The sequence below is a fragment of the Ruditapes philippinarum genome, unplaced genomic scaffold (genome assembly GCF_026571515.1).
Source record: "Ruditapes philippinarum isolate M1 unplaced genomic scaffold, ASM2657151v2 ctg2227_1_1_1_1, whole genome shotgun sequence".
NCBI classification, from domain to species: Eukaryota; Metazoa; Mollusca; class Bivalvia; order Venerida; family Veneridae; genus Ruditapes; species Ruditapes philippinarum.
The window spans coordinates 111,331-133,992 of record NW_026858304.1 but is presented as its reverse complement, the minus strand read 5'-3'; the positions used below and the strand labels follow the sequence as shown (position 1 = coordinate 133,992).

The window sequence follows — 22,662 nt, the reverse complement described above, 5'->3', positions numbered from 1 at the left end:
ACAAAAAGCCTCTGAAATCTAGGGGGTACTCATTTCACGGGAAATCACCCTTTCAATCAGTTGGGTTAAAACATATGGAACAATTAAAATAACATATTCAGTTTACGAGTTACATTTAGCAAACATAATATACACAGTTTGGGTGTCCTTCAGAATTTCATTTCTAATAGTTGGCCCGTGTCTAAATTGTTGTATATATTACATTTCCCGCCAGCTAGATTATGGAACGAAGGTCGTTCTACTCGAGTGCCCGTTTGTGACTGAAATAACGTACAGATGGACACCTGTGGTCTTCCTCAATTAGTAAAGCTGATAAGTTGCCATACGACCTATACTGTGTTGGTGCGACATTAAATCGAACCAAAATAAACCATTTTCGTCTGTAAAATAGTCAATAAATCCACCTACAATCAACTGATTCAAGGCCACGTAACTCAAAATCATGCTATGATGGTCTTATTTTGTCTGCATGGGTTTTTTATCTTGCCGAATTTCCTTATGGAAATTTCAAAGAATATTTTTAAAAACACTAACATTTATAAATATTTGAAGAAGTTTGCAGTTTCATTCACTTAAACTTGAAAAGAACACTATTGTTCTATTGAAATTCATAAATGTGTGTATTTCGACAAAAAACTAGGCATAAAACAAACCAAAAAACAAACACAAAAAGTTTTCAGACCTCTTGTTACCTTCATGCTACTTTCATTTCAAGAAAATAATTTATAAATTATTAACACACAAAAATTAAGTATTGTAGCAATATTTCTGATAATTAATTAGAAGATTTATAAATCAATCAATCAATCAATCAATCTTTACTCCTTAAGTTTATAGTGTATGAAAGCCCCTGGGCAACCCTTCAATGCATTATACGTACATGTACATTTTTACAAGCTCGCCTAAATTTATCCCTGCTGGCAATAGAATAAATAATAAATAGTTATTTACATCAGACTTTAAAACACAAGATTTTGTGGTGCTCTTCATCTAGAATGGTAAAGAATTTGTTGTTTTTTTCTGTTATGTCGAAATATATGTCCTTCCAACTTTTTTGTCCAATCCAGTTTTCTAGAGTATTTTACTTGTATGGATTTACAACGGCGACTATATTTACATGACCGTGTCAATAGTGCTCTGATACTCTTCAAACAAAGCCTCTTTCCTTATTACTCTGTCTGTGTGTCGTTCTTAACTAAAGTTGGATATGTGAGCTTAAACATTAACATAGAGAGGTCACTTTCAACACTCCCTCTATTACTTCATATTGATTCACGGATTTTAAGTAAAAGTTAAGAAATGATAGATATGAAATCAAGTTAATGTCATATGATATATGCAATATTTATAAATAGATATAATATTTATAGCATACAAGCTCAGTCATGAGCTGTCGCATTTTATATAAAAAGCTTTTCAGGAAGTTACAAAAAAAACAACTTCATAGAAAGCCTCATAAAAGGCAATATAGAGATACTAAAATGTCTGATCCATTTTTTATGTCGTAGTAAATAATATCTCAAAGAAGTATGAAAATTTTGTTATTAACAATTGCCCTGACGGTGTTTCAAATATTTTATTGATAAAGAATACGTGATGTGTTTTTTTTTTTAATATTATCAAATTTGCAACGTTTAGAGTAAACACAAGTTTCAATAATGTTGGTAATTTTTCGGATGTGAAACGGCTTCGGTAAACTTTTTTGCTTTTCTTTGTACAGCAGGAAATGTAAATAATTGAAATTGCTTGTTTTAGGATTGAATTATAACCGTACTGCATAACAAAGTGACTTCAATTTCTCCATTTTGAAAGTTTGACACGACGTATATCAGCTTCAAGGCATTTATATAAAAGGATTAGAAAGCTTATCACTGCAAGAAGTAAGTATAAATTACATCATTTACTATGACTCTTGTTCATTGTATTGGTCCATAAACAATCACTTGTTAAATGTATCACTTTCACATATAAATGCATATGTTTCGTATATGTATACTTTGTATGCTAAAAACATTGTAAATTGTGTAATGCTAAATAAACTAAATTGTATTGTATTGCATTGCATTGTATTTATTGTATTGTATTGTTTAGTTTTGGATTGATTAAATACAAATTATCTAAAATTAAGATAATCAGAAAATATTGCAAAACTAAGTTTGATAAATCAAAGATCATATATTCAATAGCAAAAAATCACTTACATGTTATGGTTGATTGATTGATTGATTGATTGATTGATTGATTGATTGATTGATTGATTGATTGATTGATTGATTGATTGATTAGGATTTATTTGTTCATCTCTTCGTTGTTTTCCTCCGATAGTTCGCTGTTTCGTATTATTTATTTATTTATTTATTTATTTATTTATTTATCTATTTATTTATTATTTATTTATTTATTTATTTATTTATTTTTTATTTATTTTTTATTTATTTATTTATAAACTATAAATCGGAATCCAATTCACAGATTTATGTAATTAACGTATCATTAACTGAGAACAGAACAGAACAGAACAGAATAAACTAAATTATTTTTTTTGGATAGAATACGAAATTCATATGTTTACATTAGTAAATAAGTACAAGTAAAAAATAGCAACACTTCACACATTTATATGTGTATATTAAATGCTAAAGTACTAAATAACTCTTCGGACATGTACGAATAATATGCATATTTTTCATACTTAGTCTATTGAAAATTATTGATGCGGAATGATACTGATATTATGGTAAAGAGAGACCGTCAATTTTTTTTATAGTATACTATGAAAAGATACATTAATAATATGCCATGGTTTATCACTCATCAAAGGAAGTGCGAAAAAAAAATGCGTAAAGATATCTACAGCAACAACAACAACAACAACAACAACAAAAAACTGCTGCTTCAAAAATATACATGTATATGTTGATGATTAGAGTAATTATTTTCGTACCATATGCCTGTCTGATATTTTAATTTAAAATAAATCTTGCATTGGACATTTTGATGTAGAATTATAAGTATTAATAACATTTTGATAGAAAAAAAAAGAGTGATATATTTTATTTACTTTATTAAATTGTGAATGTTGTAAAATGCTGAAATATTTGGACATTTTATTTATTTATTTATTTATTTATTTATTTATTTATTTATTTTTATATTCATTTATTTATTTATTTATATTCATTTTTTTATATATTTTGGAACGCTTCTTTACTGTCATTTTGAAAAAACAACAACCTTAAACGTGTTTTATATTCAAATATAAAAAAATTTCATATATAGGTTCGCCTGAAAGCAAACATTTCGTTGAATAAACAAAAAGTCAAGTCTTGATCAAAACCAGTGTATAAAGGCTATCATTTTAACCCAATAAGAAGTCAATGATATTGCAGTAGGTAGCATTCAGCAAAAATTAATGTCTAAATTTAGTTCAAAACAAAATATTTTTATACAGTCGCTAGGTGGTTGTCACGATTTTTTTCTTTAGTCTATTTTGAAATATTACATCTACGTGCATATTTATTGTTTTAAACACAATATTCTAATAATTCTTCTATTGTACAATAATGTTAAATAGCAAGGATAGGAGTGTTCTATTGGATAGCAGTTAAAACGGGCGGTACGCCATTATCGGATAGTCGCCGGTTTAGTTTACGATATATGGTATTTTTGGTTACATAATTACGAAAAGATCGAGTTAAAGGTTGTTTTATTTTACTTATTTTGGTAGAATATATGTGTACACAAATGTGCTTGATTCCAAGTTAAATGTGACTAAGGGATAGTACATGTTTAATATATGCAAGCACAGATAATCCTGAGGTCGGGATTTATGGGCCGTGAGAAGACAATATTTGAGACATTATTAATTATTATTGAAATAAATTATTGAATTATTGAATTTTTGAGACAGATTAAATGGTTTGACAGAAATATGTTGAATAAATGGAAAGATTTTCTTTGTAAGAATTGCTGTAACTGATCGCTTTATTTTAAAAATATAAAAAATTTGTGAACGACGGTCAGGTTTTGGTATATAATATTTGAAAACAAAAAAAATACTTTTCAGGTGTACATTTTGAAAAAAAAAATGATTAGCCGGCGGAGATGTTTGTTGCTTACAGGCAGGATTTATATTTCTAAATCAACCTGTCGGATCTTAATCGTGAGTGGCCTTCTGCTGTTCATGTTTCACGTTGGTGAGTATGCGGCGTTATTTTATGTAATTACAATTTGATTAATTTGAATATTAAATAGTATTTTTTTCACGTTATTATCGTTACTATGACGACGCTTAACTTGTTGTTTTTTTTTTTTTTTTTTTTTTTTTTTTTTTTTTTTTTTTTTTTTTTTTTGTTGTTGTTGTTGTTGTTGTTTTTTGGTTCAAATAAGAAATGTATGTTTTTTTTTATTTTATTTTAATAATAGACAGATATTACTCTTTATGATGTGATTGTTTTGCAAATAAGAAATGAACGAGTTTCTTTTTATCTTATTTTGATATATTAGACAGGTTTTACTGATTATTCATAGAATAAAACATATTTGGATATTATACATAGTACATCATCACTACAGAATTTGATATATAGCATTGAGTTTCATTTAGAGATGGAGAGTGTAAATATCAATAAAACAATTTGGTAGATAAAAACATATATGGTACAATAAATCATTTAAATTTTGAATATAAATTTGTAACAAGATGTCAAAATTTAATTGTCAATACCATTCCTAATCATTCAATAATTGTTACTTATTTAAATCGGTCCTTTCAAATATTTAGCTAGTTTCCAATCTCATTAAAATCAGATCATCTATTTCGCCCCGTTACTCATCGCAACGAAGACCTGTCGAAGGGTTGGGATATGATTTCAATGAGATTTGAAAGAAGTATAATTTTGTTGTTAGAGGAAATCGGTTTTCAATAAATCTACAAAGATGGTCTATTGTGAAAATATCGTTTAAATATTTTGCCCCGGTGTCAACATAGTATGGATCTTAGACAGTTAATAAAAGAAAAAATATTTCAGTTTTTGATTAACTCATGCCTTTAAACTTAATTTGCTTTATGTAATGACGCATTTTTGAAAAAAATACTTTCACCATTTCCATGCTAAATATATCAAATGGACTGTTCCATCTTTCAATCTTGACAAAATCATTCATCGTCTTTAAAATATGTACTTTTATTGACTTAATAACGAACAGTGCAGAACTTGTTCAGACAGCACGAAAGCTGATCATGCTCTGCACTGGTCACATAGCTATGGTGGCTGATTTGTGCCATTCGTGTTTTCGCCCCGCGACCCCGCCAAGCGAAAAGTCGAGAATTAACAAGTTAAAATGGCGGGGGCGCGGAGCGAAAACACGCTAATTAGCGGGGTCGCGTGGCGAAAAGTCAAGATTTTATTGTAAAACCGCGGGGCCGCGAAGCGAAATATTTATTGTTATAGGGCGCTAATCAGCGTGCTGTTGTTCGCGCCCCCGCAAAATTATTCTTTAAAAACTCGACTTTTCGCTCCGCGCCCCCGCTAATTAGCGTGTTTTCGCTCCGCTGCCCCGCCGTTTTTGTAATTAAATCTCGTCTTTTCGCTCCGCGCCTCCGCGGTTTTATTCATTCTTGCAACCTCGTTCGGCGCCTCCGCTAATTAGCGTATTTTCGCCCCGCGACCCCGCCGTTTAATTCCTTAAATTTCGCTCCGCGCTCACGCGGGCCGAAGTTTTTATTTCTTAATTTTCGTGTTTTCGATTTCCACAGAATAATAGAAGAAAATATCTCTAAATCAAAAGTTAATCGGTATCTATACTGTATTGAATTTTTGTTTAACCTGTTAAAATGTCACAAAGTTACTGATAGAATGCATTCTTGCCTGTGTTAACACATTGTGTAAAACAAACTGCGCATGCCCCACTAAAAACCGGAAAACGAAAATTAAGAATAAAACTTCGTCCCGCGGTGTCGCGAAGCGAAATTTAAGAAATAAAACGGCGGGTCGCGTGGCGAAAACACGCTAATTAGCGGGGGCGCGGGGCGAAATTTAAGAAACAAAACTTCGCCCCGCGGGGTCGCGGGACGAGATTTAAGAAATTAAACGGCGGGGGCGCGGGGCGAAAACACGCTAATTAGCGGGGGCGCGGAGCGAAAAGTCGAGGTTTTTAAGAATAATTTGGCGGGGGCGCGAAGAACAGCACGCTTATTAGCGCCCTATAACAATAAATATTTCGCTTCGCGGCCCCGCGGTTTTACAATTAAATCTCGACTTTTAGCTCCGCGCCCCCGCTAATTAGCGTATTTTCGCTCCGCACCCCCGCCATTTTAACTTGTTAATTCTCGACTTTTCGCTTGGCGGGGTCGCGGGGCGAAAACGCGAAATGGCACAAATCAGCCACCATACATAGCAAAAGTAAACCAAGCTTAAACTTGATGAATACGTGTATGTGCTTTTTTATTTAAATGTTCAAAGAGTAGTTTTTAACTTCATTTCTAGAGTTATACAAAACATTATAAATAATAATAATAAATTCATAAAAAAAAGAAATAAAAAAAAGTTGAACATCCTGGGGTTTGAACCAAAGGCACTAAATTTCAGTGCAGTAAACAGTAGTTCTAGCCTATTTGAATACTCTTCAGAGCGAAGGTAATGCATTAAGATGATCATACCGTAAGTCAGTTTTTTTTTCTGAAATGGCCCAAACAATATAAGTTATATGAGCTTTTGGTATAAATTTCATCCGCAATATCGTTGGCGGTAACGACTATTATAAAGCCGGGATAGAGACTGATCATCGGCATCTCAATGTTGAAGAATCAACACGATGGTCCCTATCCATTTTAAACTGTGAAATGTATATATTAGAAAAACTTTATGTAAAAATATAACAGCAAAGCAACTTGCGATCTAAACTATACTTTCTCCTTAGTAATGTTTATTTCTGATTTTACAATGCGATAACCTCCCCTGGGAAGTTACTGCATGGTACGATGATGCCAAAATGATAGCACACCTTTTTAAATATTGGAAATTGAGCATTTCAGATCTGTTTTGTAACTATTATTTTCAGCCCTGATGATTTCTGCCTATAAAGATTGTCAACCTTTTGAACCGGAAATAGACACAGACTTCCCTGCTGGTACCGAAACTGAGCCCATTATACCTCATATTTTACACCAGACGAGCAAAACAGAACATGTTAAAGCATCCTACAAAGGCTACATAAAGTCATTTACTGACACAAATCCAGACTGGCAATACTATTTTTGGACTGATGATTCGGCCCGGAAGCTGGTGTTGGAGAAACGACCGGATTTTATACCAGTCTGGGACTCATATGAGGATCCTGTTAACAGAGCAGACGCACTACGTTATGTGGTTTTATATGAGTTTGGGGGAGTTTATGCAGATTTAGACTTTGAATGTTTAAGACCCCTGGCGAGGGTCACAAGTAAATATGCCTGTATCTTCTCCCCAGAGCCTTTTGAAATGTCAGTATTAACGTACAACCGACACTATTTCATGTCCAATGCTATAATGATGTGCCGACCTAAACACCCGTTTTTCAAGCTGATGATAGACAATTTATTTCTATATCAGGTATTGAGGGAGAAAATCGACGTTGCAGGACCCACGTTTGTTACTAGCAACTTCCTTCAATATAATAATCTTCAGCAGCATTATAACGACTTTTATAAAGAATTAAAACCCCAGAGTAACTCACCCTTTTTCTATAAAGGTGCTTTACCCGAGGATCACAGTGAAGCGGTATACGTTGCAAATTCAAAATATTTCTTCAACACTTTGGATACTTACAATTACCGTGTGTTACGTATGTTCAGAGATTGTTTTCTGTTCTATTCGTTGAATTTCAACCAAAAACGTGCCTGTCCCGAACTTTTCAAACGGTACATGAGCTTTCGTTCGAAATACGCTTATGCCGAACATCACTGGATTCACAGCTATGTAACTCGAATATCGGATATAATCTGGCCACATCAAGAGTATATGCATATAAAAGATATTGTAAAACATGCTCAGATATATTAGACTATTTACGACAAATTATGTCCAGACGGAGACCTTCGAACACTATTTTGATTGATGTATATTTAAAAAAAGTATTTATAGTGAATGTTTAACTTCAGAAGTCAATATTTACATGTATAATTAATTTATTATTATTATTGTTTGTAATCATTTGCTTGCTTTGGTTTCATTCTAACTTTTTGATAAACAATGTCATAAAAGAACATGACTTTATACAGGGCCTGAATGGCCGAGTAACTCTGAAAGATAGTTTTGATTTTATTTTGATCCTCATTTTTTATCTTGCAAAACATTTTTTATTTATGGGCCTTGTTGTGAGAAGAAATCCAAGTGTCCATAGTGATCACCGACGTCTGATTATTTGCCCCGCCCCCTCCCAAACTCTAAGATTATTGGTCGCGTAATTACGCATATATATTTTTAATCCTACACATATTTTCTATTTTATATAGCTCCGCTAAACTGTGTAAAAGATTTCTTTTTAAATTAGTTATGAAATTCAGGCAATATTTTGCATTACGAGGTGTACAATTAAAGAGATTAAAATTATTTTAAAAAAATACTTTAAACCCGTAAAAGTAGTAATCATGGCAGTAAAAATTCTGTAAAATTTATATATTTATATAAACCTAAAAAAAACGGAAAAATAGAAACCTTTAAATTTTGAATAATAATAATAATAATAATAATAATAATAATACAAATAAATAACACCTTCCCTCTCCAAAAAATAATATAAAAAAAAAACAAGAAAAAACAACAACAAACAAACAAACAAAAAACAAACAATAACTTACAGAAACAAATTCTACGACATACCGCACATGATAAAACCTATTCTAAAATTAATATGATTTATATTTAAAGTGCATTGGTTGGAAGAGGAAATTGTCCAACAAACATCACTATCTCCAAAGATTTTTTTTTAGTTTTTTTTTTTTTAATTTAATTCGTGAATGCCTCAAATCTCAGTATAACGAGAAGCAGAATTTTTAATCTATAGCTGTGCGCATACAAATTCTGATTATAGTTTATTCAGAAGTATATTTAATAGCAATCTCGGGTAAAACTTTAAATAAATATGCAAAATATTACATAATTTAACGATAGCATTTCGCATAGAGAACTTTCAATGCATAGAAAATATCTTAGCCTTTGTGCGTACAATCACTCACTTTACGCCTTTATTCAATAGAAAAAGTAATAAATATGCATGTATATAAAATAATAAAATAAATTTATACTACAAAACAGGAAGCTTGCTTTGGTTTGAATAATTTGAACAGAGTGATGTTCATATTGCCAGTGTTGGTAGAATTAACACACCCATAAAAAAAGAAAGAAAAATAAAATAGATAATAAAAAAGAGCAAAAATTATCTTCAATTTAAAATATTTTTTTTATTGCTTCCATGAAAATGATTCATAAACATGTATTAAGAAGACGGAGTCTTATTGAATAAATCAGCATCGCTAGATGAGCTAATAATAATATCAACACATAACGTGCATTGACCTCTCTCAGATAGATAATCTAAATATAGATTGTTAATGAATATCGTAAAGGAACAGGGATGAAAATCATCCCCTTGTGTTAAACCAGCAAATAAACCGATTTTTTTATATTTGCAAATTATTGAACGTTTAAATAGAGTTTAACGTTTCCATTGCTTTGCAGTTTTATATTTTCAATCATGTCGTTTTGGTCCTTCTTAATGTTTTCTTTTTTCTATGTTTTTAATATTTCTATGTTTAACATATTAGAACTGACAAACAGACGTTAATCCTTTATATATACATGTATATAGTTTCGGGCATTATCGCGTCACAACACTTTACGAAGCCAATAAAAACGCAATTCAAATTTAGATTTGTTAAACAAAATATTTTGAATAAGACGTACAATAGAACCCTATAAAATCACTAGACTTCTAGTACATCGTCCTGGAGGCCAAATTTTAATTCAATAGGAATGTCATTCGATTACCTAAATTGATTACATGCTTTTCAGTGGAATTATATAATCGATGATTTCACTTGAAAAATTATAAATACTATCGTCATAGTAGCAAGACTATATCAACTGTCCAACAAAACAAAGCGTGCTCATCGGAAACTGCCGATAACGTGCGTTTTTGATACGGTGTAAAGGGAAGCAACTTCTTTTTAAGCACTTGGCTTCATAATTAAGGGAAATAATACATGTAAAATCGATAGGATTCTTCAGTATGCTGAATGCGATGAAAAGAATATACAAGTTTTTTTTCAAATATAATTTAAACAGTGGAATAATTGTCAGAAATACACGCTTTTGTGAGTAAAAAGTGCTTGATTACGAATAGCACATGAATATATGCACATATCATTTATAATGATTAAGTGGTAATTAAAAAAAAGTTAACAAGGACATGACGTCATGAATGAGAGCGCATATCATGCCCTGATCATTAAAAAAAATAATTCTATGAAATATATTTCGATCTAACTTGCAAAACAAAGAATAAGCCTCATCATGTATATTCACCTTGTGTTGAACATTATTCACTCGAATACGCAAAAAAGAAAACCTAGTATGCATGCAACATTTTTGGAGAGCCATAGATATGAGAGCCGCGCCATGTAATGCGTTTGCGACTTGCATGGGTCCAGACCAGCCTGCGCTTCCGTGCAGTCTGTTCATGATCCATGCTGTTCGCTTACAAACCCTATTACAAGTAGTGATACTGCTAGCGGACAGCATAGATCCTGATTAGACTGCGCGGATGCGGTCGCAAACGCATAATGTGATCCATGTTGGTCGCAAACGCATAATGTGATCCATGTTGGTCGCAAAAGCATAATGTTGTTTTTGTCATGGCACGGCTCATATATTGTTTACAGCTCCAAAACAAAATCCAAACATTAGCTGTAAAAGTTTTGAAGCGGGTTATGCCCTTAAAATTTCTAAAATATTTTCATGTAACTTAAAACCAAATATTGCTGCAAAGTTGCATAGTGGACTACGCCATTTAAATTTCTAAAATAATTTGATTATATGTGAATCCAAACATTACTATCTCCGGCCCATTATGTCCTTGAAATTCTATAACTTGTATTTCTAAAAGTTATTAAACATTATCAAACATGTTTAGCATTTCTAAAGCTTACACAAATATGGGTTTCTCAGGCAAAATGTGCCTTTAAACAAAGGTTTTGGTTTAAACAAAGTTTTGTTGTGGATTTTCTTTTCAGTGATAATGCCAGTGGTTCGAATAATCAAATCAAATAATAATTAAAAAAAACTAATCTAAAAATAAAATAAAATGATAAGCAACATTCTGAACAAAAAGTTAAACGTTGAAATTTCTACAGAGATACTTTGATTATGATTATATTATACAGGTGACAGTTTTGACAATTTGATAAACTGTTTGAGTGTATAAGTAATTATTGCATGAAAATGATAAGGACTGTTTGAAACCAGTTCAATATGTCATACATGCGAACAACTTAAACCTCAAGACATAGACCACACTGCAGGAAAGTGAACTGATGCCGGGTAAGTAAGCTCTACCTGTTGACATTGAAAGCGTCTCTTAAGGCATTAATGAATTAGCACGCGAACACAAAACCGTTTGACGTAGGTTGCAATATAATCTTTAGTTTAAAATATTAGTAAAATTTTTTTTATAAAAATGCCGAACTGTGTATTGCATTCGTATATTGTACAAAAAGCCAGAACACAATAGGTCGTTAGTGACTTTTTCATAAACAAGTTAAAAAAACCCTCAGTTCGTTACCTTTATAACAGATAAACATGAAGGTGACCTGCAAATGTACTTCGGAGTCATTTTGTAGGGCTTAAGGATAGTATCAAGTTTCTTTTTAAGTAGATTTTTATTGGCGGCAAGAGTTGCACAATAAGTTATGGCTGCACGTACTTGAAAGAAAGATTAACTACAGATATGTTACCCACGTCATCTGTTAATTATACTTCTTTAATTGGATAGCAACAAGTTTAGAAGTAGAACGACACAGGGTTACAATTGGTAAAAAGTATATTATGTTTGTGCAGGGCAAGTCACGAATGCATATCAATATCCCTGGACAAAGTCATGAATAAATACCAAACCCTTTAAAGTACGTTAGATTTTAGAATTAGATAAATAGGAGGTATTGAATAAGTTTAAGTTTAATACTAAATTTATTGAAAAAGTTGAATAGAATCATGTGCGAGCCTCGGGCGAGCGTTATATAACTTTATTTAAGGAGTTCAATAAATTTAGTATTGAATCTACACGAATTTAATATTCTATTTCTCACATACAAAAGCTAAAACCGTTTGAAATGAAAAAGACCCAATTCTTATTGACGTGCCTACTGTATAGTATAACGCAAACATTTAACGCGTCTTAACGCTATGTTTATTAAACGAAAATGACGTCACGTCAAAATATATGCACGGCCGTAAAATACCAGTTTTTACGGAGTCGTGTGTGTGATAAACAGAGATATAAAATCATACAAAACTAAGACGTAACCTCCGTTACGTAAACGTCGACGTTACAATAATCAACATACGTAATAAAAACACCAAAACATTTATGGTAAATCGAATAGTACATAATTATACATGCATAATGTGAAAGATATCTATATTCTATTTGATAGGACTGTAAATGTTAGACGAGGTGTACAAATTATTTAACCAATACATGCTGTATGAAACACTGAGCACATTTACAAATACCACATCTTATTTGTCGTCTCATCTTTAACGTTGTTCATATGTTAACGCTGTTCATATATTAACGTTGTTCATATGTTAACGTTGTTCATATGTTAACGTTGTTCATATGTTAACGTTGTTCATATGTTAACGTTGTTCATATGTTAACGTTGTTCATATGTTAACGTTGTTCATATGTAGTCGATTTCCAACAAAGTCTATCTCTCATCATAAAGAAATCTATGGATTTGTGCCATTTGACTGCCCCAGAAATGCCTTTATTTTTTTCCTAAGCTGGTTATTTTTAGTGTCTTGCCTGATAAATTTTCTAAAACGTTACTAATTGGCTACTTGAACCATCTTTTGCTTCTGTTGCTTTTTTGCAATTAAAATAATTTCAGTGTTTAAGTATTTTGTATAGAAGTCAAGATATTACTTTGTTTACATTTTTCTTCTTTTTATGACAAATTATTCTACATATTTCACATCCAGTGATACTTTTTTTCAGATGAAAGTTTTTATCATGCTCCAAAACCATTATTAAAACTCATGTTTGTCCTTTCTAAAGAAGGAAAATCCGTTTCTTGTGCATAATATGCCTTAAATTGAACACATCATACCAAGACCTGATAAATGCGGCCGTTATTGCCGGCACCCTTACAAGAAAATTACATTAATCCGTTGTATCAGGATATTATTATTGTACCATGTTGTTTTTCAGTATGTTGCTACATGTATAAGTCTGCAACCAAAATTCTCATCAATTTTGTTTATATATACATATATAGTGATATAGTGGATGCATACGTTTGTTCCTTGGTGATTACGTTATAAATTAAAATACTCATAGATATTTAGAAAAAAGAACAAAGAAAAAAATACAAAGATCAATATGTTCACGTTTGATTACATATGTACATATTCAAACATATTGACCAATACTAGAATTAAAATTCATTAGTTTTAATTTTATTCTTGGAGTAACTTTTCACTTTAAATTTTAAGGTCCATTGCGTCCTAGAATTGCTTTTATGATTATTTCTCAAAAGTTTTATATTTTTGGTGTACTTTTATATTTTCCCAAAAGTTACTCATTGGCCAATTACCTTAACCATTTACTTCATGTGTTGCCTTTTGGCAGTAGGTACGGTGTTCTGTATCTGAAAATTCTACTTTGTTTACATAATGCTTCTTTTGTAACGAATCATTTCACATTTTTTGCTACTTTTTCATGTAACAAGCATCTAACATGCTCTTAAACCATTATCTAAACGTTATTAAATTCATATGTTCCCTTATTAAAGAAGTAAAAAACATATTTGCTTCTGAGGCATATTGTGCCTTTAAAGGGTTATTCAGGCAAAATAATGACAAAAATATTAAAATGATCTTATGTACTCAAATCAGGCTAAAATGACGTTTCTTGAAGTTTCAGCATGAATTTCTGTTTGAATTGTATATATGTTGGGTTTGAAACATAAATATATCTATATAATTTTTATGTTGAACAAAATTTAGACGCCAATAGAATCACCAAATAGTTTTAAAACAAGTCAGGTGACTTGAACCAACCCTTTAAGTTACCATTAAAGATATTTTGGATATTGTATGATTGAAACAAGTCTATGTCATTCATTTGAAATGTTCTTCAACGTTTCCAGAGTTCACTTTGACAAATATTGCGAAATCATATCGCTCTAACCTGACCCACGCGGGTCAAGTTAGGAAACCACCATTTTATTCTTTATATGGAAAAAAGTTTTGTTCCATTGACTGTCTAATATATTCATTTTGAGGGCATTTACATAATAATTGATGAAAAATTCAAAACTAAGAAATGAAAATTTTGCCTGTGTATCCCTTTAAAAAAAACTGTTTGTACGATTTAATCAAGTTTAATCTGCAGCTTTTCTTAAGCAAAAGAAAAAATATTGATGAGATACGAATAAGATAAAACGATATATTGCACAATGTTCTTAATCAAAGTGAAGAAAAAAAAGAAAAAAAAGAAGAAAACATTGCTAAAGAAAACTGATATCATTGAAATGAATTAATGTTATATCATTTTGTTTGATGGTATTGTGTTTGAAATGTTAAAATCTAAATCAATTAAATCTTCCTTTCATGATCACGTAATAAAAGAAATATGACCGTTTTTGTCCTCCTTCATTTACGACAGTCATAAGAACTGTCTGTGGCAGTTACGAATCACTTTGGTCAAACAAACAATAAACTATACATATCATAAATTTTTCTATCAATAAAACAGAATTATTTGTTCGTGTTACAAATATATTCTCTAAGTTTATCATATGCATGCATATACACGTATTGTGTACTATATTTTAGCATGAAATCGGATCGCGCGTTCAAATAATTGTTGTATTTTAGTTTAACGGATAAACATTTGCGTCAGTTTGACACAAATAGTAATTGGTGATCAATTTAATCCGTTCAGACATAGGCAATTTTAAATATTAAAATAATGAAACAAATAAAAATAATTTCAATATGTTTAAACGCTTTTGTAAAAGGAATTACCGTTTAATACAATTTCTGAGCTTTATTGTTTTCATCTTGATCATAAGTGAAAATTTATTCGAGAGCTACATAGGTAAATATTTTATTTTATTTTACCAAGTGTGACATCACATTATGCTTATCTGGTCTGTCAGAATTATATATTTTATTTATTTACTTATTATAATATATTAAATAATTAACTAATTAATAAGACTCTAATTTATATATTTTTTTATTAAATTCATTCAATGTGTTTTATTTATTTATTCATTAATTGCTTATTTATTTATTTTTTTGCTTATTTATTTATTTATTTATTTATATGTATTTATTATACCATTTATACCATTTATGTTTATTATATTTTATTTATTTATTCATTTTATTTAGCGTTATTTTTTATTTATTTATTTATGGCCTGTTTTAGATTTCAAATGGTATTAATGTTTTAAAGTCTGAATGTAGATATGATTGTAGTGAAGTAGCAAAGTTTCATACCGCATCCATGTCGTGTCCAGATAAATCCTCGATCACTCTTATACTTTATATTAACCCTTTACTGCATGAGCAATTTGTGCTATTTTTTGATGCATCTTTTGGATAGAGGGCGGCGCCTAAAAAGTGGACACTTTTTTAAACAACATTTCTCAACAAAAACAAATGTTGGGGGCCTAAACATGGCATTTTTTCACCATTTGAGACAACAAAAAAAAGGGAGGGGGGTGAAAAGGTCGTTAAAAGGCGTGTATATCAGGTAATGGGTTAACTTGTTATGGAGTTTAGAGTTTTTTAGAGTTTATTTCATTTATTCCACAAGGCTATTCGCCCATGATGGCAATACAAGCATACATATATACATGTACAATACAAAGTGAGCATGCATACTACAGCAAACAAAATTAATATTAGATCTACATAAACTTTTCATTGGAGAAGGTCAAGCATGACATAAGAAAGCTTAATATTCTTAATAATTTCATATCATATCATTTAAAGTATGACTTTTATATAAATTTGTTAAGACTAGTTATCTGAAAAACATTATTTTCTCGTTAAATTACAATCAGAATTTGTATATATATACATTGAGATACATGTAGTAATATGTTATCTTTCTCGTAAAAAAGAAAGATAACCCTTTCATGAATTTAGTACAATAATAACAATATCTATATATAATTATATAGTATAACAAGAACATACAAAATACATCCATTTTAACTACCAGCCTTACCGAAACGAAATGCAAGACGGGAATCATGGATTAGATTTAAGCATGGTCAACCGCGAGGTAAAATGGGTATCCCGGTTATACTCTATTATAAACATGTTACTGTTTATTATTCTACAATCAATTTGGATTTGTTTCCGAGAAAATATTTGAATGTAAGTTAGTGAATAGTTTTATTACAAATCTTTGGTAAGTTAGCTTCTCTTCTTCATAGTGTATTTCATCATCATCATCATCATCATCATCATCATCATCATCATCATCATCATCATTATTATTATTATTATTATTATTATTATTATTATTATTATTATTATTATTATTATTATTATTATTATTATCATCATCATTATTATTATTATTATTATCATTATTATTATATTATTATTATTATTATTATTATTATTATTATTATTATTATTATTATTATTATTATTAATTATAACGTTTTTTTCTGTTTTTTTATTGATGTTTTGCATTGAACGGGTTCGTGCAATGACAGAAATTTAAATACGTAGGATATCTAAGAGAAATTCAAATTAGCAATAAAACACCATCAAAATGGTTTCTTTCAACACTATATTCAAATCACTTGAACGGTATATCCTTAAAAAATAAATAAATATGTTTTCTATAACTTTATTATGCAGCTAATATGAATGCATTCAAAACATCTTTTCATGTTTAACATGAAGTAAATAATATTTCTCAAATAAATTTGTGATTTATCACCTTCTCATCCCCTGTCACCGCCAGTTTATCTTATATTATTAACCGTCACGTGTTTCTTTATTTACGTAACAGCGTTCAGACGTGGACGTAAATAATAAAATAAAAATATTTTTTAAATACTTCAATGCGTTTGGTAATAAGATAGAATAATCTCAAATACGTTGTCGCATATTTTAAAATTTAATATAATTAATCTAAATTGTTTTTAAAGGAACTCCACTGTAAAGTGCAGAAGTCAAAAGCTTAAAAAAATATAAAAAAAAATAAAAAAATAATAATGAACTTCTTACAGAGATCAGCAGGGACACTTGAAACAGAGCTATGCAAGAAATAAAAAGCAATATGCTCAGAAATATATTGAAAAGTCATATTTTTGTGCTATTTCTAACTAGAGTTGAGTAAAAAAACGTAGCAATGCTTTTAACTTTTGAGTCATTTCTCACAATTATTATTGTTATTCAAGATAACTGGAGTAAGCGAAGGATTTGAAATTCTGCACACACGTTATTGGTCTAGACCAATATCAAATGGAACAATAATCTTGAAAAAAATATTTTCAATCCAGTCATGTCAAAAAACCTCAGTTGAGAGCCTTTAAATTATAAGTGGCTCGCTTTTAACAAAATCTTGTTGAACTCATTTACTTAAATTTGATTTGACATGTTAGAACCTTCTATACATGTATAATATGTTGACTATTTATTTAAGCATAAAAATGAGCCGCGTCATGACAAAACCAACATAGTGCGTTTGCGACCAGTATGGATCCAGACCAGCCTGCGCATCCGCGCAGTCTGATCAGGATCCATGCTGTTCGCTTATCAACTCTATTACAAGTAGAGAAACTGATAGCGAACAGCATGGATCCTGATCAGACTACGCGGATGCGCAGGCTGGTCTGGATCCATGCTGGTCGCAATCGCACAATGTTGGTTTTGTCGTGACACCGCTCAAATATGCTAAAGCGTATTATGTATTTTATGCTATGTTTTATTATCATTAAAATGTGTAAATGCTATATACTTACTGTCTGTAGTTTATAAAGTTATTACTTGAATTTTGATAGAGAATACATCCAAAATAAATGTAAGAAATGAAAAAAAAAACACTTGTATATTTCTTGAACAGTTTAGCAATGATTGTGTACATGCGCCACACGCTCTTCTCTAAAACACTTAAACAGAATAGAATAGAACAGAACAACAACTTTTAAAAAGTTTTAAAATATTAAGAAGCACCGTAATATTTGGTCCAATATTTCATTTTGTACAATATTCATGTGTGATAGATAACACTCAGAGACATTCTATGTAACGACTATTTTAAAAATCGGCAATAGAAGTATGTAAACAACAAAATATTTGATGTTTGTTAATGTGAAAAAATAAGTCATGAGGTATAGTTTCAGAACTTATGGCTTTTGATCTACAAGGTATAAGCAAAGGAACAAACAAAACTGAGAAAAAACCCTCGTATAAGTAGTGTAGTTGCAATACATTTCTCTTTAAAAATGACAATTTCCACTATGACATATTCATTTGACTGTTTGTAGATTCATTGAAAATACAAATTATAAATAAAACATTGCTTTAACAAAACCTGGAGAGCAAATAAAGATAGAATTCCACAAGTATTAACAAAGTGAAGCACTTGCTTGAAAGACAAATATTTTAAGTGTAGTGTCACAAGTGAAACCTTCAAAAGACTCAATATTTACTTGCCTTTGTCAGTGAACTTTTTACCCCATATTAAATAATAATCATAGAAACAGACAAATAAGTTAAAAATGCTATTCATTTTCTTATTTAAGTCAGTTATTATTTTTACAGTGGAAATACCTTCCTGGGTGAGGACGAACAAATATCCGCCATTTGAACCGGAGCTGGACGAAGATTTCCAGATCGTGGCGACAAAAACTCCCAGAATTCCACACATTTTACATCAATACAACACAAATCTGAATATACCAATATCATATGTGACAAATATAAAAAGTTTCTTATTTTACAATCCTAGCTGGAAGTATTCGTTTTGGACAGAAGAAACATCTCGGCAGCTTATAGCTGATAGACACCCATCACTAATCCCCACTTGGGATGCTTATGCAAATTTTGAAATCAGATCAAGCATAATTCGTTATGTACTACTTTACGAGTTTGGCGGTGTCTTCAGTGACATGAAAGTGAAATGCCTTAGATCATTAAAAAGGATAACTTACAAGTACGCATGCGTACTTCCAGCACGTTCATTTGAACTTGTTTCAGTAAAAGAACAAAGACCATATGTTCTTTCTAACAATGTGATATTTTGTAGATCTAAACATCCGTTTTTGAAGCAGATTATTGATAATATACCGCTTTATCAACCTATGATAGATATAAATGATGCAATTGGAGCCCATTTTCTAACTAGTCAATATATAATATATAACAATCTACAATCATATTATAATTTAGTATATAAAGACGATCAATTCTCATGTAATTCACCGTTTATTTATAGGGGCGAACTTCCAGATACACATATGAACGCAGTGTTTGTTTCAAATTCGAAATATTTCCCTACAAATGTCTACTCTGTCTATCCGCTTTGTCAGGATTTCTTTGATCTTTCGTTCTTACAGAAGAGGGGATGTATTGAACTGAACAAAAGACGTGAAAACTCTATCTTTGCATTTACATATGATTCTTATAAATTACGTCGATTTGAAAAAATAATCAATTATTTTGTTAAGATTAAAATAACACATATTACGAACGTGGATGTTCCACAATAAAGTGTAATCAAATACTCGTATTAGTTGATAAACACACATCTATGTTTAAAAAGAAATGAGGGAGGACTATAGATCTCACTGAGTTAGTAATTTTGATAAAGGAAATGGTAGGAAATGATTTTGAATAAAATAGAACTTAGCAAAGTAATGCTTTTGAAATAAATATAAATGCGACACAAAATAATCCAAAATATATTCATTAAGTTATTTACTGCCATATATTTATCCTTTTGTCTTAGTTTTTTTTATATCAAAAGTTTAATTTTACTTTTATTTGCTCAACAAAATATTCATGCCAAATTTTAGAACATATCAAAACTAGATTTTCATCATTCTATACCATAATCACGATATTGAGGATACATGTATTATACTACATGCCCTATCATGCATACATGTATATTTTTAGACAGCCAATTCTGTACGTGCATCGGTATTTGTCAATAAAGTTTCTTAGTAAATCATATGCCATGTCCTGCATTTAAGTTCATTGTTTGAGTGCATTGGATATTTGTTGTTTTTTAAGTTTCTTAGTAAAACACATGCTATGACATGCATTTTAGTACAATGTCAGGGAGTCCATTTTGTACGTGCATCGATATTTGTGTTTTTAAGTTTCTTAGTAAAACACATGCCATGTCATGTATTTAAGTACATTGTTAGACAGTAAATTTGTACGTGCCTGTAATATTTGTTTGAGTGCATTGGATATTTGTTGTTTTTTAAGTTTCTTAGTAAAACATATGCTATGACATGCATTTGAGTACATTGTTGGAGAGTCAATTTTGAACTTGCATCGATATTTGTTTCTTTAAGTTTCCTAAAAATACACATGCCATGCATTTTAGAATAATGTTAGGCAGACAATTATGTACGTGCATCGATATTTGAGTTTAAGTTTCTAGTAAAACACATGCTATGACATGCATTTTAGTACTTTGGTAAATACTAAATACTGTACTTGCATCGATATTTGTGTTTTTAAGTTTCTGAATAAAACACATGTCATACAAATAAGTACATTGTTAGGTAGTCAATTCTGTACGTGCATCAATTTTTTTAAGTTTCTTAGTAAAACACATACTATGACATGCATTATAGTACATTGTTAGTCGGTCAATTTTGTACATGCATCGATATTTGTTTTTTAAGTTTGTTAGTGAAACACCTGTCATGTCATGCATTTTAGTACATTGTTAGGTAGTCACTTTTCTACGTGCATCTATATTTTTTTTTTTTTAAGTTTCTTAGTAGTAAAACACATACTATGACAAGCAATTTGGTACTTTGTTAGGCGGTCAATTTTGTTCTGCATCGATATTTGTGTTTTTAAGTTTCTTAGTAAAACACATGTTATGACATGCATTTTAGTACATTGTTAGGCAGTCAACTTTGTAAGTGCATTCGAATTTTTTTTTTTTAAGTTTCAGAGTAAAACACATGACATGCATTTTAGAACATTGTTAGGCAGTGAATTTTGTACGTGCATTCGAAATTTGTTTTTTTTTAGTTTCAGAGTAAAACACATGACATGCATTTTAGAACATTGTTAGGCAGTGAATTTTGTACGTACATTCGATATTTGTTTTTCAAGTTTCTTGATAATACACATCCTATGACATGCATTTTAGTACATTGTTGGGTAGTCAATTTTGTACTGGCATCGATATTTGTGTTTTAAGTTTCTGAATAAAACACATGTCATGCATTTTAGTACATTGTATGGCAGTCAATTCTGTACGTGCATCGATATTTGTGTTTTTAAGTCTCTTAGTAAAACACCTGTCATGACATGCATTTTAGTACATTGTTAGGCAGTCAACTTTGTAAGTACATTCGAAATTTGTTTCTGTGAAACACATGCTATGACATTTTAGTTTATTGTTTGGTAGTCAATTTTACACGTGCAACCATATTCATTTTTTAAGTTTCTGAATGAAACACATGCCATGTATGTAAGTACATTGTTGGGTAGTCAATTTTGTACGTGCATAAGATACTTGTTTTTTAAGTTTCTTTGTAAAACACATGCTATGACATGCATTTAAGTGCATTGTTGGGAGTCAGTTTTATACGTGCATCCATATTTGTGTTTTTAGCCTCTGAATAAAACACATGTCATGTCATACATTTTAGTATATTGTAAGACAGTCAATTATGTACGTGCATCGATATTTGTGTTTTTAAGTTTCTTAGTAAAACACATGCTATGACATGCATTTTAGTACAATGTTTGGCAGTCATTTCTGTACGCGATCGATATTCGTTTTTTATGTTTCTGAATAAAACTCATCTCTGCATTTTAGTTCATTTTTACGCAGCCAATCTTGTACGTGCATCGATATTTGTGTTTTTTAAGTTTCTTAGTAAAACACATGCTATGACATGCATATTAGTACATTGTTAGGCAGCCAATTCTGTAAGTGAATCGTTTTGTTTCCTTGTTAAGTAAAGCATATGTTATGACATGCATTTTAGTACATTGTTAGGCAGTCAATTTTGTACGTGCATCGATATTTGTGTTTTTAAGTTTCTTAGTAAAACACATGAGATGACATGCATATTAGTACATTGTTATGCAGCCAACTCTGTAAGTGAATCGTTTTGTTTCCTTGTTAAGTAAAGCATATGTTATGACATGCATTTTAGTA

The 22,662-nt window shown here is 30.5% G+C and overlaps 2 protein-coding genes across 2 annotated transcripts; both read left to right on the top strand.

The window, feature by feature from the left end:
- The first annotated feature begins 1,570 nt into the window (after positions 1-1,570).
- Positions 1,571-8,287, top strand: LOC132752723 (uncharacterized). Its single transcript, XM_060743088.1, has 3 exons — positions 1,571-1,880; positions 4,067-4,196; positions 7,063-8,287. The coding sequence occupies exons 2-3, from the start codon at positions 4,088-4,090 to the stop codon at positions 8,040-8,042; spliced, it is 1,089 nt and encodes a 362-aa protein (XP_060599071.1). The 5' UTR covers positions 1,571-1,880; positions 4,067-4,087; the 3' UTR covers positions 8,043-8,287.
- Positions 8,288-14,935: 6,648 nt separating this feature from the next.
- On the top strand, positions 14,936-20,043 carry LOC132752722 (uncharacterized). Its single transcript, XM_060743087.1, has 2 exons — positions 14,936-15,363; positions 19,065-20,043. Exons 1-2 carry the CDS (start codon positions 15,261-15,263, stop codon positions 20,009-20,011), a joined length of 1,050 nt encoding a protein of 349 aa, XP_060599070.1. The 5' UTR covers positions 14,936-15,260; the 3' UTR covers positions 20,012-20,043.
- The last annotated feature ends 2,619 nt before the right edge of the window (positions 20,044-22,662 follow it).

Excerpts from the sequence above, each read along its gene's own strand:
- LOC132752723 (XM_060743088.1), top strand. The coding sequence starts at position 4,088 with ATGATTAGCCGGCGGAGATGTTTGTTGCTTACAGGCAGGATTTATATT. Across the intron at positions 4,197-7,062 it reads GCTGTTCATGTTTCACGTTG|CCCTGATGATTTCTGCCTAT; the intron begins GTGAGTATGCGG and ends TATTATTTTCAG.
- LOC132752722 (XM_060743087.1), top strand. The coding sequence starts at position 15,261 with ATGTTTAAACGCTTTTGTAAAAGGAATTACCGTTTAATACAATTTCTG. Across the intron at positions 15,364-19,064 it reads TTTATTCGAGAGCTACATAG|TGGAAATACCTTCCTGGGTG; the intron begins GTAAATATTTTA and ends TTATTTTTACAG.